General features: G+C 35.0%; 1 protein-coding gene across 1 annotated transcript; it reads right to left on the minus strand.

Moving 5' to 3' along the window:
* Positions 1-8,035: 8,035 nt before the first annotated feature.
* Positions 8,036-15,930, minus strand: LOC107764449 (protein NEN1-like). The gene is made up of 6 exons (XM_016583011.2): positions 15,412-15,930; positions 14,220-14,377; positions 12,608-12,654; positions 10,892-10,955; positions 8,859-9,595; positions 8,036-8,445 (listed from the first exon to the last, which is right to left on the minus strand). The coding sequence occupies exons 1-6, from the start codon at positions 15,689-15,691 to the stop codon at positions 8,214-8,216; spliced, it is 1,518 nt and encodes a 505-aa protein (XP_016438497.1). The 5' UTR covers positions 15,692-15,930; the 3' UTR covers positions 8,036-8,213.
* Positions 15,931-17,044: the final 1,114 nt, after the last annotated feature.

Raw genomic sequence — 17,044 nt, forward strand, 5'->3', positions numbered from 1 at the left:
TGTCGACCAATGTCGACAACCTCATCAAAAGTAGCACCATAAACCCTCTCTCTGGTCATGAGCAACTGTAGCTGATAAGAGAGACCATCAATAAACCTCATAATCCTCTCCATGTCCGTGGGAACTAACCAAATCGCATGACGGGCCAACTCGGAGAACCATATCTCATACTATGTCACAGACATATCACCTTGGCGAAGCCGCTCAAACTGTCTGCGCAGCTCCTCTCTGCGGGATCGAGGCACGAACTTCTCCAAAAAGACCACGGAGAACTGCTGCCAAGTAAGGGATGCTGCGCCAACAGGCCTACGCCTCTCGTAAGTCTCCCACCATTTGAGTGCAGTCCCAAAAAATTGAAAGGTAGTGAATGAGACCCCAAAAGTCTCCAGAATACCAGGAGTACGAAGTATCCTCTGACACCTATCCAAAAAGTCCTGAGCATCCTCTCTCCCTGTGCCACTGAAAGGTGGTGGCTGGAGTCTCCCAAACCTCTCCAACCTACGCTGATCATCCTCAAGCATAGCAGGAACCATATAATCCTGAACAACTGCAACCGATTGGGCTGGTGGTGCCTCCGGTATCTGAAGTCCCTGAATAACCTGCTCGGGTGTGCGAGCGACGAGAGTCTGAGTGCCTCTCCTGGCCTGAGAAGTGGTTGCGGCCGTCGAAATAGAGACCGCCTGAGCAAGGCCGGTACACGCTGTCATAATCTGAGCTAGGGCCTCCTAAAGGCCTGGAATCACAATAGGCACAGGTGGTGCCAGAGCTGGTGCATCAACAACTGGAACCTGGTCCTGATCTGGGACAACCGGTGGATATGCAGGTACTGTCCCAGCTGTTGTACAAGCTGCACCTCTGCCCCTACCACGGCCTCTAACATAGCCTCGGCCTCTCGCGGCCCTGGCTGGTGGTACTGGTGGCTGGACCTCCTGACCGGTAGCACGAGTCCTCACCATCTGTGAGATAATGAAACAACAGGTGTTTAGTTAGTAGAATCAATAGATTCGCACGACAAGAATTCAAGAATGTGGAGTTTCCTAAAGGTTCTGTAGCCTCTCGAAGATAAGTACAGACGTCTCTGTACCGATCCGCAAGACTCTACTAAACCCACTCATGACTCGTGAGACCTATGTAACCTAGGCTCTGATATCAATCTGTCACAACCCAAACTAACCCCCTATCGTGATGGCGCCTATCGTGGAACTAGGCAAGCCGACTCATTTCCAAAACAAACCGATATTTTCATTTCAAAGATAATTTTAATGTTATTTAACATAAAAACCTTCGTAAATGAGGTCCAATCAAAATAAAAATGCAGAAGGAAAAGCCCGATATCGGGGTGTCACTAGTCATGAGCATCTACTACAATCTGTCTAACACTATCAAGGCTAACTCAGCCTAGAATATAGCTAAATACAACTAGAGGAAGATAAGCGGGAGAAGAGCAGGGGCTACGATCGCCAAACAGCTACCTTGCTATCTCCGAGAAAATCTACAACCAGAACAATCAACAACTGCTACCGTGTCTAGCTACACCTGGATCTGCACACAAGGTGCAAGGAGTAACGTGAGTACGCCAACTCAGTAAGTAACAACAATAAATAAAGACTGAGCAGTAGTGACGAGCAATAAAGCATATAACGTTCATATCATGAAATCTCAGTAAAATACCTCATGCTTTTAAAATTAGGATTTGAATCAAAATATCTCGTTTAAACCCAGTTTCAGTAAAAATCATTTAAGGATATTTTTCAACAGCTTTCAAACAGAGGAAAAATGCAAAGGTGAGCAAAAATGATGAAATCATAAACAGCCCCTCGGGCAAACCTCACAATCACTCTTGCTATTCGGGCATACCTCACAATCACTCTTGCTACTCAGGCATACCTCACAATTACTCATGCCTCCCAGTCACTCAGCATCCGGCACTCGGCACTCTCACTCAGTAGGTACCTGCGCTCACTGGGGGTGTGTACAGACTCCGGAGGGGTTCCTTCAGCCCAAGCGTTATATCAAGCCAAATCATGGTATAATCACTCAGGCCCTCGGCCTATATCAAACATGCTACAGTGTGCAGCCCGATCCCATAAATATGCAACATGTTGCGGCGTGCAGTCCGATCCCATAAATATGCAACATGCTGCGGCGTGCAGCCCAATCTCATAAATATGCAACATGCTGCGGCGTGCAGCCCGATCCCATAAATATCCTCACAAATCAGGCTATCAGCCTCACTCAGTCATAAACCTCTCAAGCCACTCGGGCATTTCAGAAAAAACAGGGTGCTCAGCCCAAAACAATATTTATATGCATCAAAATTGAGTAATAAAACTGAGTTATGCAGTAAACAGGTATAACCATGATTGAGTATAGATTTTCAATCGAAAACAGTGAGAGGATAATAAGAAAAGGCCCCTAAGGGTCCAAACAGCACTGGTACAAGGCCCAAACATGGCATTCAGCCCAATTAACAGAAACTCTTTCTAAAAACACATAAGTATCATATAATTTCCACAAAATATGCAACTTTACAGTTGCTATGGGATGGACCAAGTCACAATCCCCAACAGTGCACGTTACGAAATCCTGGGTTTCATACCCTCAGGACTAGATTTACAATCGTTACTTACCTCAAACCGGTCAAATCTCTACCCCGCAATGCTCTTTCCTCTGGACTCGGCCTCCAAATGCTCCAAATCTATTCACAATCAGTACAATACCATCAATATATGCTAATTGAATGAATTCCACAAGAAAAGCTATAAAATTAGACAAAAACCCGAAATTGGCTCAAACCCGGCCCCCGGACCCACGTCTCGAAATCCGACAAAATTTACAAAACTAGAAAGCCCATTCACTCACGAGTCTAACCATACCAAATTTATCAAAATTCGACATCGTTTGGTCCTTCAAATCCTTACATTACTTCTCCAAAAATCCCAAGCCCTAACCCCTCATTTTCACTAATTACAATGATTAAACAATGAAAAATCACCATATATACAAGTATTAAGGCTCAAGTAATTTACCTCAATGAAACCCCCTTGATTCCCTTTTCAAATCTCTCCCAAAAGCTTCAAAACCGAATAGAAAAATGGTGAAAATGAACCAAAATTCGCGAAGTGCTATCTATATATTCTGCCCAGATTTTCGCACCCGCGGCCTATTCCACGCGCCTGCAGGACGCACATGCAGTCAAAAATCCTCGCACCTGCGAGAATCACTTAAACTCTTAACCTCCGCACCTGCGCCCAGGTCTCGCACCTGCGCTCTAGACTTGGCCTCCCATTTTCCGCATTTGTGCCCCATGTCTCGCACCTGCGGGCTCGCAGATGCGACAGACTTCTCGTACTTGCGCATCCTGCCTAGCCCAGAACTGTCCGCATTTGCGAACTCCCCACGCGCACCAGCGGCCTCGCACCTGTGACTCTTTCTTCCGCAGGTGCGGAAATAGCAGTAGCAGCAACTTCAGCTGCATTTTCCAACTTCGACAAATCTGTTAACCACCCGGAATCACCCCGAGACCCTCGGGACCTTAACCAAAAATACCAACAAGTCATATATCAACATACCAACTTAGTTGAACCTTCGAATTACTCAAAACAACATCAAATCATCAAATTACCCTCTGATTCAAGCTTAAGAACTTTTAAATTTTTAAATTTGGCAACCGATGCCAAAACCAAGCAAACCACGTCCGAATGGCCTCAAATTTTGCACACACATCACAAATGACACTACGAACCTACTCCAACTTCCGAAATTCTATTCCGACCCTGATATCAATTTTTTCACTGCCGACCGAAATTGCCAAATTTCCAATTTTGCCAATTCAAGCCTAATTCTATCACGGACCTCCAAATTACATTCCGGACGCACTCCTAAGTCCAAAATCACCTAACGGAGCTAACGGAACCATCAGAATTCAAATCCGAGATCGTTTACACATAGGTCAACATCTGGTTGACTTTTCCAACTTAAGTTTTCACTTAAGAGACTAAGTGTCTCAATTCACTCTGAAATCACTCCGGTCCCGAACCAACTAATCCGATATAACATAATATAGCTGAATAACACAAAAAAAAAGTAAAAATGGGGAAAATGGGGCTATAACTCTCGAAACGACCGGCCGAGTCGTTACACTAATGTTCTTTTTATGGAATAAATTTATGTACCCTAAGATTTTTAAACTTGAATAAGAATTTTACTCATATGATGAATTTAAAAAATAATTGAATTGGATTCTCTTGCTAAATAATTAATTAAAAGATTTAATTATTAGTTTTAACTTAAAAAATAATTTATTCTATGCTGATTCAGATCTTAATATTAGTTCATCTCTTATTTTGAATATTTAATCTTAATTATAATTTTATACACCATAAATTTTATTTTCAAAGAGTAAAATATTGATATGACATTTCACTTTTAGATCTTTATGTTTGTAGAATCATTAGTGGTATTGACTCTTATCAATCATTTTTTTTTCTCTTTCTCACACATTTATATTTTTAAATATTTTCTTAGTTGTTGTTTAATAATTGGGTATTTTTTAATATTACACGAAAAATTGATAAAAATAATTATTTGAGTAGGAAAATAGTTCAAATATAATATAAAAGTATATTGTCGTGGGGGTATTTGTTTCCCCTCAATTTCAACTCTTTATGCGGTCCATTTAATATTATTTTTATTTTTTTTGGTATTGGATATTATGGAGTAATAATGTATTGCAAATACGGAGGATTCTTATGAAATTTATTTTATTAAACGTTCCTACATATTTTTAATAAGTATTCAATAGACCAAATTTTATTAATTTTAAAATATTAAATATTAAAAATTAGCATATAAGGTATTGTAGCCAGTTATTGCAGTTATGTCCTTTCTCTATGAGTTTTTTCGTTTAATATTTTAGGACTAATTTGGTATATTAATATTGTATTTATATTTTTATAATAATATAGGCTCTCTTTTGTCTAAATAGATTTGGACAATATAATACATTCTCAAATTAAATTAGTAATAGGACATTATAATACATTTTTCAAATTAAAATAGTAATAGAAATTTTTAAGAAGCATATCCTAAAAGTAATAGGATTACATGACTAAAAATATTTACTTGTTCAATTTTATATGAATTAGACAGCCCGAAAGTAATTATACTAATAGGATTCCTAACATGTAGTATTATGTCCTAAAACTAATAGGATTATAAGGCTAATATCTAGAATTTCGATTATGGCCTTTTATTATGAGTTATTATACTTAATATTATAAGGTTATTTTTATAAACCTACAAGTTAGGTTACTTATCATTAGGACATGACATTAGCTTTTAGTCGCGGTGTAATTTTTAAGAATCTTTTATTTACTTACTATATTTCAAAATACATGAAAATAGAAATAAGTAAGGATAGATTAATCTCGGTATGTGCATTGTGTATGTACCCATCAATAACTATTCAATGTTGAAAACTCACGTAAATTTTACATTAAACAACATGTTTGATTTATGAGATGAAAAGTAAATAAAATTTTCTGTAAATGTTAAATTTTGATTATATTTAAATAATTAAAGATAGAAAAAATCATGAAGATCAAACAACAAATAAATTAAAATAATTTTAAAACTAATTTTAATTAAAATCGACATAAAATGCAACTACAACTTTTACGAAGGAACTGTATTTTGTTCAAAGTAAAAAAAACATTCCTTCAATTTCTAATATAAATAAAGAAGGTAAAATATATATATACTATTATTAGTTATTAAACGTTGAGTCAAAGTGGACTCTTGAGTTTATAATCTTTCGATTTTTTTAACTCCAAATTTTTTCAAAGCCTTTCCATACGTATTTAGACCTTCTCTCTTTAAGTTCTTCCATTACAAGGTTAAATTTAATGTTTTTATTTAAGAATTCTTACCTAGTTCAATAAGGAAAGATTTAATAACCAAAATTTAGTTAATTTTTAAAGTCCTAAATATTAACGTGTAATATTATATCCTAAAACTAATAGGATTATCTAGAATTTCGTTTATATCCTTTTATTATGAGTTATTATACTTAATATTATAAGGTTATTTTGTAAACTGAAATTGTATTCATGCTTTTTAGTAAGTATTCAATAGACCAAATTTTATTAATTTTAAAATCTTAAATATTAAAAATTAGCATAGAAGGTATTGTAGTCAGTTATTGCAGTTATGTCCTTTCTCTATGAGTTTTTCCGTTTAATATTTTAGGGCTAATTTGGTATATTAATATTGTATTTATATTTTTATAATAATATAGGCTCTCTTTTGTCTAAATGGATTTGGACAATATAATACATTCTCAAATTAAATTAGTAATAGGACATTATAATACGTTTTTCAAATTAAAATAGTAATAGAAATTTTTAAGAAGCATATCCTAAAAGTAATAGGATTACATGACTAAAGATATTTACTTGTTCAATTTTATATGAATTAGACAGTCCGAAAGTAATTATACTAATAGGATTCCTAACGTGTAGTATTATGTCCTAAAACTAATAGGATTATAAGGCTAATATCTAGAATTTCGATTATGACCTTTTATTATGAGTTGTTATACTTAATATTGTAAGGTTATTTTTATAAACCGACAAGTTAGGTTACTCATCATTAGGACATGACATTAGCTTTGAGTCACGATATAATTTTTAAGAATTTTTTATTTACTTACTATAATTCAAAATACATGAAAATAGAAATAAGTAAGGATAGATTAATCTCGGTATGTGCATTGTGTATGTACCCCATCAATAACTATTCAATGTTGAAAACTCACGTAAATTTTACATTAAACAACATGTTTGATTTATGAGATGAAAAGTAAATAAAATTTTCTGTAAATGTTAAATTTTGATTATATTTAAATAATTAAAGATAGAAAAAATCATGAAGATCAAACAACAAATAAATTAAAATAATTTTAAAACTAATTTTAATTAAAATCGACATAAAATGCAACTACAACTTTTATGAAGGAACTGTATTTTGTTCAAAGTAAAAAAAACATTCCTTCAATTTCTAATATAAATAAAGAAGGTAAAATATATATACTATTATTAGTTATTAAACGTTGAGTCAAAGTGGACTCTTGAGTTTATAATCTTTCGATTTTTTTAACTCCAAACTTTTTCAAAGCCTTTCCATACGTATGTAGACCATTCTCTCTTTAAGTTCTTCCAATACAAGGTTAAATTTAATATTTTTATTTAAGAATTCTTACCTAGTTCAATAAGGAAAGATTTAATAACTAAAATTTAGTTAACTTTTAAAGTCCTAAATATTAACGTGTAATATTATATCCTAAAACTAATAAGATTATAAGGTTAATATCTAGAATTCCGTTTATATCCTTTTATTATGAGTTATTATACTTAATATTATAAGGTTATTTTTGGAAACTGACATTGTATTCATGCTTTTATAATAATATAGATAGATAGATAGATATAGATATAGATAGATTAAGGCTTACTTATTGATTAGGGGATTATTGCCAAGTCCTTATGGTTATGAAGTTAACATGTTGGAAATAACATTGACAAATCATACACTCAAAATTTAACGAAGTTTCCCTCGCCGAACTGTTTGACAATTTTGTAGTGTAAAGAGTCGAGTAAATGTGCGGGGAAAAGGACTGAAGAGTTTGCTATAACTGTACTGGAGAGGACTAAAATTGCAATTCTCTTCTTTTTGCTTCATACTTTGAGACCAAAGCTTTTAAAGATGGAACTCCAGAAAATGTTATGTTGTTTTCTGAAGCACAACTCGTCTAAGAGAAAGGGAAACGGCAATTCCAGGTTAGAAGGTGTGATCAAAACATTGTATAGGATGACAATACCCTTCTCCTTGTTGTAAAGCTTGTCAGAGAAAAGTTTCATCAGTGTCAAATTACGTGTATCTTGTCCTATATCATCCGATACATTTTTATTTCTGTAGAGCTATATCTACTGCTGCATTAAGTCACTCGGATGTTAAGACGAACGACAGAGGGATGTGTATAAAGGTCATTCATACTTGTAATAAGTTGAACAATGACCCAATAAATTAGATTAGAGGAAGCAATGTCATTCTTGTCAGACAGTACAGGCTACTCCCTCATTAGAGAACTACATAGCCATCAGAAGCAAATTGTAAGACATTTAAGTTATCATGTCAATGTGGCACCTCATCTATCAGGAGGAATGCACAACTAACTTTTTTGCCACCAAGCGGATGCCTGCAGTCTGTTGGTAGTCGTATGAATCCACTGAGAAATATGCATCCAAAAGAGTTCCTGGTGTAATCAAGGAATCCAGTTCTGCCACATCAAACCTACTGAACATGAGCTTCTGTGTTGTGGAAGACTCTTTCTGGTATATCTCTGTGACCCAGCGGGAGATATTAGCATCCACCACAGTTGGTAAACTGCACATTCACATACAGTATAATATTAGTTTTAAGCGCGAGAGGGATATTGATTCAGTAAAAGGGCTCGTTGTCCTGGTAAGTGGAGCTGTGGAGGTGTGAACAACAGGAGAGACAAAATATCATAATACTTTCAATGGAAATTGGGAAAGCCTGGATTAGCCATGCACTAAAAGCTCATCTATTACTTGTGCATCAGGTTGGAAAATCTTAAGGAGGACTAGCATATGCACTAGCAGACATGTCTGATCTTACATTAGAAAGCATAATGGAAAAGGAAAATTTGATCTCATATGCATCAAGGGCATACCAGGAAAATACAGTAGAAGTAAAAGCTCTCCTGGTCTCTAATAACAGGAAAAATTGGCAGATTCACTTGTCTAGTAAAGAAAGAAAGGAAGTTCAGAACTTACTTTAAACGAATGGTAGGACAGTTCATAAAGCCAGGCTTTCTGTTTACCACAGGCCTCCATTCTGACATGCTACCGGCATCCTCATTTAATTTCTGCGCAAGATTATCAATTGCATCCAAAAGTTGGCATAGGTCTGATGATCCATCCACCATAAAACTCAACCGTGGCCGACCAGCATAATCAACAAACCTTGTACTAATTCCAAACCGCACCTTCAGGCATCTAGAGCAAACTTGCAATTCAGCATTGTTGTGCAAGATTTGTATCTTCTGAGTCCCGCGATAAAAGGGCGCTAGAATTAAGGAGACAGAAGAAATTGAAATATTATTTGGTTCTAAGAAGTCAGTGCAGCCAATGTAACCTCCTGTTGCAGTTGATGCAGAAGATTGTCGAGAATCTGCTGAACCAGGTTCTTCTTCCATGTCATCTAACTGAATGGATTCCCTTACTTCGGCGCTGAACTCGACCAAGTTAAAAGCATCGGGCCTAGAGGAATTTGTTTCAAGAAGATGTGGTACCTCCACATTTCTGCTTACAAGTGGAAATATTGGATGACCTGATTCTATGTTGTCTTCTGCAATAGATTTCATAAGACTTTCTATCTTGACACTCGATGAAGGTGTATCTGTACTGGAGCCCATCCCCTCCAGAATAGCATTTCCATTAGTGCGACTTCTTATAGCAGTATTAGGAGACACCCAACTGTTCTCAGTTAATATCTCAGGCAGGCTGGATTCCTGCAGGTACAACAATTTAGCTAATCAAACCCACGGCAAAGTTCAATTGTCTGTTCGGCTCAGAACATAAGTTCTGGAAATGAGAGAGAAATATCAATATATATCCTCATAAGATGCGGTAGCATGACCATGCAGTTAGATTGTACAGTGTCAACTGCCGTATCTAAAAGCTTGTCTGTAAGAGAAATGATTTTTTTTTTAGAGGAAGAGAAATGACATTTTTAATTTGTTTTAGATCGCTGAAGAATTGTCTTAAGATTTGAGCTCCAGATCTGATACCATTTTGAACCATATGACTCAACAAAAGTTTAAGCTGTTAGTGAGTTAACACTTCTATGTTTACTTTAGATTTGCAACAATTCACTTACTTTTCTTGGGTTCATCTTTGATCAGTTCTTGAGCTTCAACGTTGATTCAGCATTTTAATTTTATCAATAAATATGCAACTATGCTCTAAAGCCCTTTGCAAGTCCAAATTGGACAGCCTGTCAAAAGGTGGCCCCAATAATCAAAATTAGAGGCTCAGCATCCGCACTGCATAGCTTAAACTGAAAGGCTTGCAGTAATCTTGTTCCAGTAATGGAATAGTTCCTCTTTCTCATATATTTTCATGCAACCATTAAACATAATAACACAGATTTTTCCATCATATTTTACACTTGATGCTGAATTCTAGCCTGTCACAGTTGTCAGTTTCAAAAGCCAATTCACACCTCAGTTAAGGAAGGCAGAAGGAATATTGCCTTGATTTACAAAAAGAGATTCGTGAGAAGAAATCAGAAGAGAAAGGATGAGAATTTTTCCAGCTGCAGACCATACTTGCTTTGGGTGTCAGGTTTTCTTTTAACTTTTTCCCTCTTCTTTTATTGAAGTTGAGGCGTTGAGGTAGAGGGTGTAGGAGGGGCTAACCAAGGATGAAGTTGCACAAAGGGAAGGTATAACAATCAAATGCAAGTAGTCTACAGTTATGACATTGCGGAAATAGGACCTAAGATATAAAAGGAAGAAAAATAGTACACTTCCTTCAGATCTGTTGCACTGTACTTCTAACACATGGCTGGCCGTATGGACAAATAGGAAAAAGGCAAATAATGCAATGAAAAGAAAAAACAAAAGCATGTCAAATTAGACTTCCAAGTATCTTTTTTTCGAACTTAACTTCAAATACTACTTTTTTCCAAATATCAATCAATTCATGTCCAAAAGCTTGAGATTCTCCAAGTTTGAGAATCATTGCTAATATTAGCAACCTAGACTGGAAGAGAAAAACAAAAGTACGGTCGAGCAACAGCTTACCAAAAACAAGACAGTTGCACAGTACTTTAGTACCTCAAAATTCATTCGAACATCATCCAAACTCCTGAAAAGTAGAACATCAAAATGAGAAAGTGAGAAAAAATATCCCAACAAGCTTGCAGTTCACACTGCACGGAGCAAAACCATCTAAATCACCTTCAATAGCATAGATTGTGTTTCCTATTGGAAAAGATTAGCAACACATTTTGGGTTATTTGACAGTTAACTAACATCAAAATCTGCTGAAAGTAGCAAAGTGAATGTCTCACACACACCAGGGACTTAAAGCAAAACTAACTAAATAAGTATTATCTTATTAACTTGTGGACTGGACTGATTTAACGGGATAGGGTGTTATTGTATTTACTTGGAACTTTTCAGCTAGCTTGGTGTCTTGCTCAATATGACCTGATAGGCAAAATTGAATATGTTTTTGTTGTTTGGTTCATGTCTTTCTCTTCTAGTTTGTTTCTCGACATAACTTCCCTGACTACAGGGATGACTTATTTCGTTCTGAACCAAAACAAAAATCCAATAGCAGAATCCCAATCGCTAGTCCACTTATTACGCTAAATTAAGGAACTACTTAATTATAAGCTGAAATGGGATTATTAATCCCATAAAAGAGTCTCGGCCAATTAGAATTTTATTTTGATAAGTTCTTATTGATGAAATACCAAGATGGTACAGGATAGTACAAGACTCAACAACATACCATACAACGGACTATCATGCTTCCCTCCGAACAAACTCAAAAAGTCAAGATACTGATCCAAGCTATCTGTAAAGGTACTTCTTACGAATTTGGCTAAGCCATTTCTACACTTTATACGAAGTGCTTCTATTGTATATAATATAGTTGGAACACCTTAGATTCTCTTGCTCTAGTTTAATTGTTCTTTTATTTTTATATTGAGTGTTAACATAATTATGTCGATAACAATGCAGTACTTATAGCCTGTTTGGCCAAATTTCTAAAATCAACTTATTTTAAAAAGTGTTTTTCTCAAAAGTCAAAAGTACTTTCAAGAAAGTACTCTTTGTGAGAAGCAGTTTGTGTTTGACTACTTAATTTGAAAAGCAGTTTTATGCAGCAATTCTTGTTTGACCAAACTTTTAGAAAGTGTTTTTAAGTGTAATTTTCTTAAAAGTACTTTTCAAAAAAGTGCTTTAGGGGAGAAACTATTTTTTCTGCTTCGCAAAAACTGCTTCTATTTCTAGTCAAAAACACTTTTTTCCTTCTAAAAGTTTGGTCAAACACCTTAACTTTGGAAAAGAAGCACTTTTGCCCCCCAAAACAAAACACTTCTGATCCAAAAGAAGCTTGGCCGAAGCTATCAGAATTGAGATTATATGAATGCCTATTTTATTAGATAAATTTAATTATTCCTAAGAGTAGTCACTTTAGTCAATATTCTCAAAACCAAATGCAATATAAAGTAATATTATATCATATTCCTTTTGTTACATAGAAGAATTTAGTCGATTTAATCTTACACTTTATAAGACACTAACCAAGTACGCAAGAAGTTCAATAAAAGGATTATGACTTTATCAAGAGTTCGTTCTCTATTAACCCAACACAGAACGCACTACTTTGACTCATTCATGCATACATGTCCTTATAATCTATCCACAGACGAAACATGCCCATGAAGAGGATAGCCAAAGAGCATTAAGCTAATGATTTTTAAGAAAGGAGAAAAACTCTGTTACCTATGTGTTTGCTGTCCAAGGCCAAAATAAGTAGCAAGAGAGGCCATCTGCAAACAGAATGAAACCAATTCAGTAATCAAACATTTGAAAAGATATCACTTCACTTATAGCCTGTGACATTTCTTGGTGGTACACAAAACCTCCCTAGCTGTACCAAGGATTGCATTAACCTCCCCTACTAGCAAAATTGGCCTATTTACTCCCTCACTAATACTCTCCAATGCTTATGTATGGAAATATCAGTGTTTTAAAAGGCGTGGGCGTAAGGCGAGGCGTTTTACATATGCTAGCCCCATAGGTATTTAATTTTTAATATTTTATAAAATAATATAATTACAGTAAATATTTATAAACAAGTAAAATTGTATAAAAATTAAAGAAAACTATAAATGTGCAAAAAATATATATATGTGGGGAAAAAAAATATAGACGTGCTTCATCCCCACAAAAAACTAGTCAAAACAATCTATTATACGCTACTTAGAAGCACAAGTAACTTGAGTCGAAAAGAATAAAGTTTTCTACATGGAGAAACAAAAAGGATGACTAACCTGCAATTTGAACTTTGAACTTGCTGCTATGAAGAGAATGGAGTTCTCTTTGTATTTGTAAAAAAATTAAATATTCGTTGCTTTTGGAAGATATTAGCAGACTAGCGGACAAGATAAAGAATTGGGAAAGACCATGAATTAGGGCTTCAATCAATAAAAAAGGTCTTGACTTTTAAATTTAATATATTTCAGTTCCTTTTTAAAACTTTTGAGTAATTACCAAGTTGACTTTTGAGAATTTGGGTATTATATGAAGGACTTATTCAACAAATTTTGTTTTAATTTGAAGCTTACGCCTCACTAAAACAATGCGCCTCAAACGCCCGGGCGTACGCCCGAATTGCTGGACGTACGCCTCTTGAGACTTTCGCCCCACACCATCGCCTCGGGGCGTTTTTGGTGCGCCTCGCCCCGGGGCTCGCCCCGAAAACGCCTTTTAAAACACTGGAAAATATCAACATATTAAAAAGCGAACAAAACTGAAAGGAAAAACAGTTAATACACTTTTCCTCACAGCAAACCAAACATCTTGTCATATAGGTGGGTTGATTCTATGCAAAAGGAAGATTTTCTATTTTGTTTTAGTTTATTACCTTCCCAATGAAGTCAAAACATTAAAAAGAAAGAAGAAAAAAGAAAAAAAAGCAAAAGCATACAAAAACAAAGTGCAGCATGAAAATTGCATTCCTGGGAGTTCATCTTCTAATTTTGACATAAGAACCCACCGACCAGCGAAAAGTTATCTGTACAAGTGTAGGGAAACAAAAAAGGCAATGCTACAGCTCGAACAACAGTATAACAGAATGCTGATTTTAAAGATCTTTACAATCAATTATTCATGTCAAAATGTGTTGCTTAGCATTTCCACTCTAGCATGTACATAAGTAACTTGGCAAAAACCATAACCTCCAGAATTCCAGAAGGCCCATAAGTGTTTTCCAAATGAAGTCAAAAAAACAAACACTTCTCCAACAAGCGAGAATTCTTTAAGCCAACTGTCTCTGAGTCAAATTATCTAATTTCCCTACTTTTTCATGAAGAAGGCAGATAAATTTCGATACCTTCATGTTACCAGCTCTCCTTCCAAATCTTTGGGTCAACAAAGCAAGTGTATCAATTGTTCCCTTAGGTTCTGGTGCAGGCCTATTAATTCCAGCAAATGCCTCCCGAATCCTTGGACAATCGAATTTCAGAATATTGTGGCCCACCCATATCCTCCCTACGCAAACAACATAACAAGCACAGAGCAAAAGCAAAATCAGCCAATTCCACATAAAAGATAACAGCATCATACCCAACATATGTCCAATAAATTTGATCCAAAAGTACCTTTACCAAAAGCAGCTCTTAAAAATATATGTTCATAAAAAATATATCTGTATAAAAATATGTGTAATAAGTTTGCACACACTACCACAGAGTTGTAGATCGGATTATGGTACTCCGTATCAACTAACTTAAAATTCTGAATCCCTACCTCCATAGGAAGGGAAGGGAAGGAAACTTAAAACGGTCTATTTACCGAGCAGTCCGGTACAACCCACTAGCAAAGGTGCCAAGTAAACATGCCCATCAAGATTTCCAGCATCAGGCACTAATAAATTTTTAATGTCTAATTAGATCGTGAATCATTCAAATTAAGAACATAAGCTCATTGCTTTTTCTCTTCCTATAATTTAATTCCAAATTTGCCGAATCACTCATGTTATGATCTTCTACATCCTGGGTCTCCCTGTTCCGTCATCTGGCTTATGTTCTGGACCGTGAGAGTTATTTCTTTTGATCTTCATCTTTTGACCCGTAATAGGTACCCGGATTTCGTTCTTTCATTAGCAATTGACAAGGTCGAACTTATTCTATCCAATTTTTATAGATAATTTGGATGACTGATCACTTTGATTCAATCATATATCTTGGAATCAGCTTAAGTATTCCTATTTTCTAATTATTTTTTTTCAACTCATTTTATCTAATTCGTACTGCAGAAAAAAAACCCAGCAAAATCCGATATAAACATGCCCATCAAGATTGGTGCATATAGATTCGTACAGAGCGTCACAGCTAAATTTCGAACCTGGGATTGTTACCCCTATAGTTCAACGACTTAACAATTCCATTGAGTGCAAAAATCAAAATGGTTTTATCTGATTTTTAATTAAAAAAATTCAGCCATTTCAAAAAAGGAAGAATCTTACTCCTCTATAAAGCAGGTGAAAGAGATAAAAGAGATGGGTGTAAGGGTTAGAAGCTGACCATGGAGAATGTCAAAAACTTTGTCGGCGATATCAGCAAAGGTAGGGGCAGAAGTGACAGCATCTCTCGTAATACCATTGCACCGAACAGAAAGTTGGGAAATGAGAGAGAGGTCGTCAGGTCGTACGAGGGTGGAGTAATTCTCTTGCTCCACAAGCTTCCTCGGGCAAACGAGAATTGCCCCAAATTCCAAGAGTGCATATCCCTGTCCGGTTCGTGTCGGAATTGTTGTCTCTACGTCGAAAAATACTATCTCCGACCTATCTTCGCCGGTTCCCATGGTTTCTTAATTAGCTCCCAAAATATCAAAGAATTAAGAAAGTAAATGGATGAAATAGTTATGGCGGTGTGTTTGGATTTGAATATATATATATAAAGACGTGGACGACTGTATATATTTTACTGGTAGATGTACTAAAAAGGGATGACTCTTGTGTGGTGGGGCGGGGGGGGGGGGGAGGCAATTTGTGCTTTGCGGGCGGAAGAAGGAACTGCCGCAAAATGTTTCGCCTCACACGCAAAGAATACCATTTAATATTTTATTCTTTTTTTATTTCTTAGTTAGAGCATTCACGCTGTATAAAGCGGGAAAAGTGTTCTCAATGGCATTTTTCTCATACCAAGGAGTCCAACCAAAAATAATACGTTAATTAGCATGTGTTAAAAATTATTAAATAATGTATATGAGATGGAAAATATAGATTAAAAGAAAAAAAAAATTAGATCTCTGAATATGAAAAAGGTTAATGATATTTAACTAACTAAATAATGGATTGTAATTTACTTTTTATTATATGTTTAGTCACTTGTTTTAAATAAAAAGTACATGGAATTGGAAGGAATGTATTGCAATTTACTTTTTATTCTAGGTTAGTCAATTGTTTTCTAAATAAAATTATACATCCTTAAAAAAAGTACTCGTAAAATTCCTTACAAAATAAGAAAAGGTAAAAAGAAAATATTCCTAGAGTTCTTAACACAAATTTAAAAAAAAAAAAGAAGAAGAAGAAAATACACATCTAATAAGGAATCATATTGTCGGATTATTTTGTGTATGAACATTTAATATATAAAGATTTTATTATACTGCCTAATGAAGAGAAATTTAAATTTAAGGAATTTATTATACATTGAAGGTCCTAAATATTAGGCCAATTATATTAATGAGAGTTGATTTTAAAGTCCTAAATAGTAAAAAAAGTAACTTAAATTATAATTTTATCCAATATAAACTTTATTTTTAAAGGATAAAAATAGCGAATGATATTTCGATAGGGTTTTCGTGCTTTTAATATAGTATAAATTAATAGTAATACTTTATATAGAATTTACTCAAAGTTCTCTTATCACTAACGCAATTATGTAAATATTTGTATTCCATCAGTGTAAATAACTTATTTAATTCAAGAAAAGCGCAATGTTATTTTTGCAGATGAATTTCCTTTATCATAACATACTTATCAGAATAGAAGGTTTTATCCAAGTAGACTATTGATAGAATTATTATATGTAGATATTTAATAGAATGCAGAAAAAGCATGTATGTTTGTTGTGGGTAAATTGCCAGTGAGCAAAAAGTAAATAATAGACGATTGATGTACTATATATATGTACAGTAAAAAAATCTATATAT

Source organism: Nicotiana tabacum, chromosome 24, assembly GCF_000715075.1.
Source record: "Nicotiana tabacum cultivar K326 chromosome 24, ASM71507v2, whole genome shotgun sequence".
NCBI classification, from domain to species: Eukaryota; Viridiplantae; Streptophyta; class Magnoliopsida; order Solanales; family Solanaceae; genus Nicotiana; species Nicotiana tabacum.

What these genes read in the sequence shown, in the direction of transcription:
- LOC107764449 (XM_016583011.2), bottom strand. Translation starts at nt 15,691, where the DNA reads ATGGGAACCGGCGAAGATAGGTCGGAGATAGTATTTTTCGACGTAGAG. An exon ending in AGTTTTTGACATTCTCCATG is followed by an intron (nt 14,378 to 15,411) that starts GTCAGCTTCTAA and finishes TTGTTTGCGTAG; the next exon opens with GGAGGATATGGGTGGGCCAC. An exon ending in GTGCAACTGTCTTGTTTTTG is followed by an intron (nt 9,596 to 10,891) that starts GTAAGCTGTTGC and finishes TTGTACCTGCAG; the next exon opens with GAATCCAGCCTGCCTGAGAT.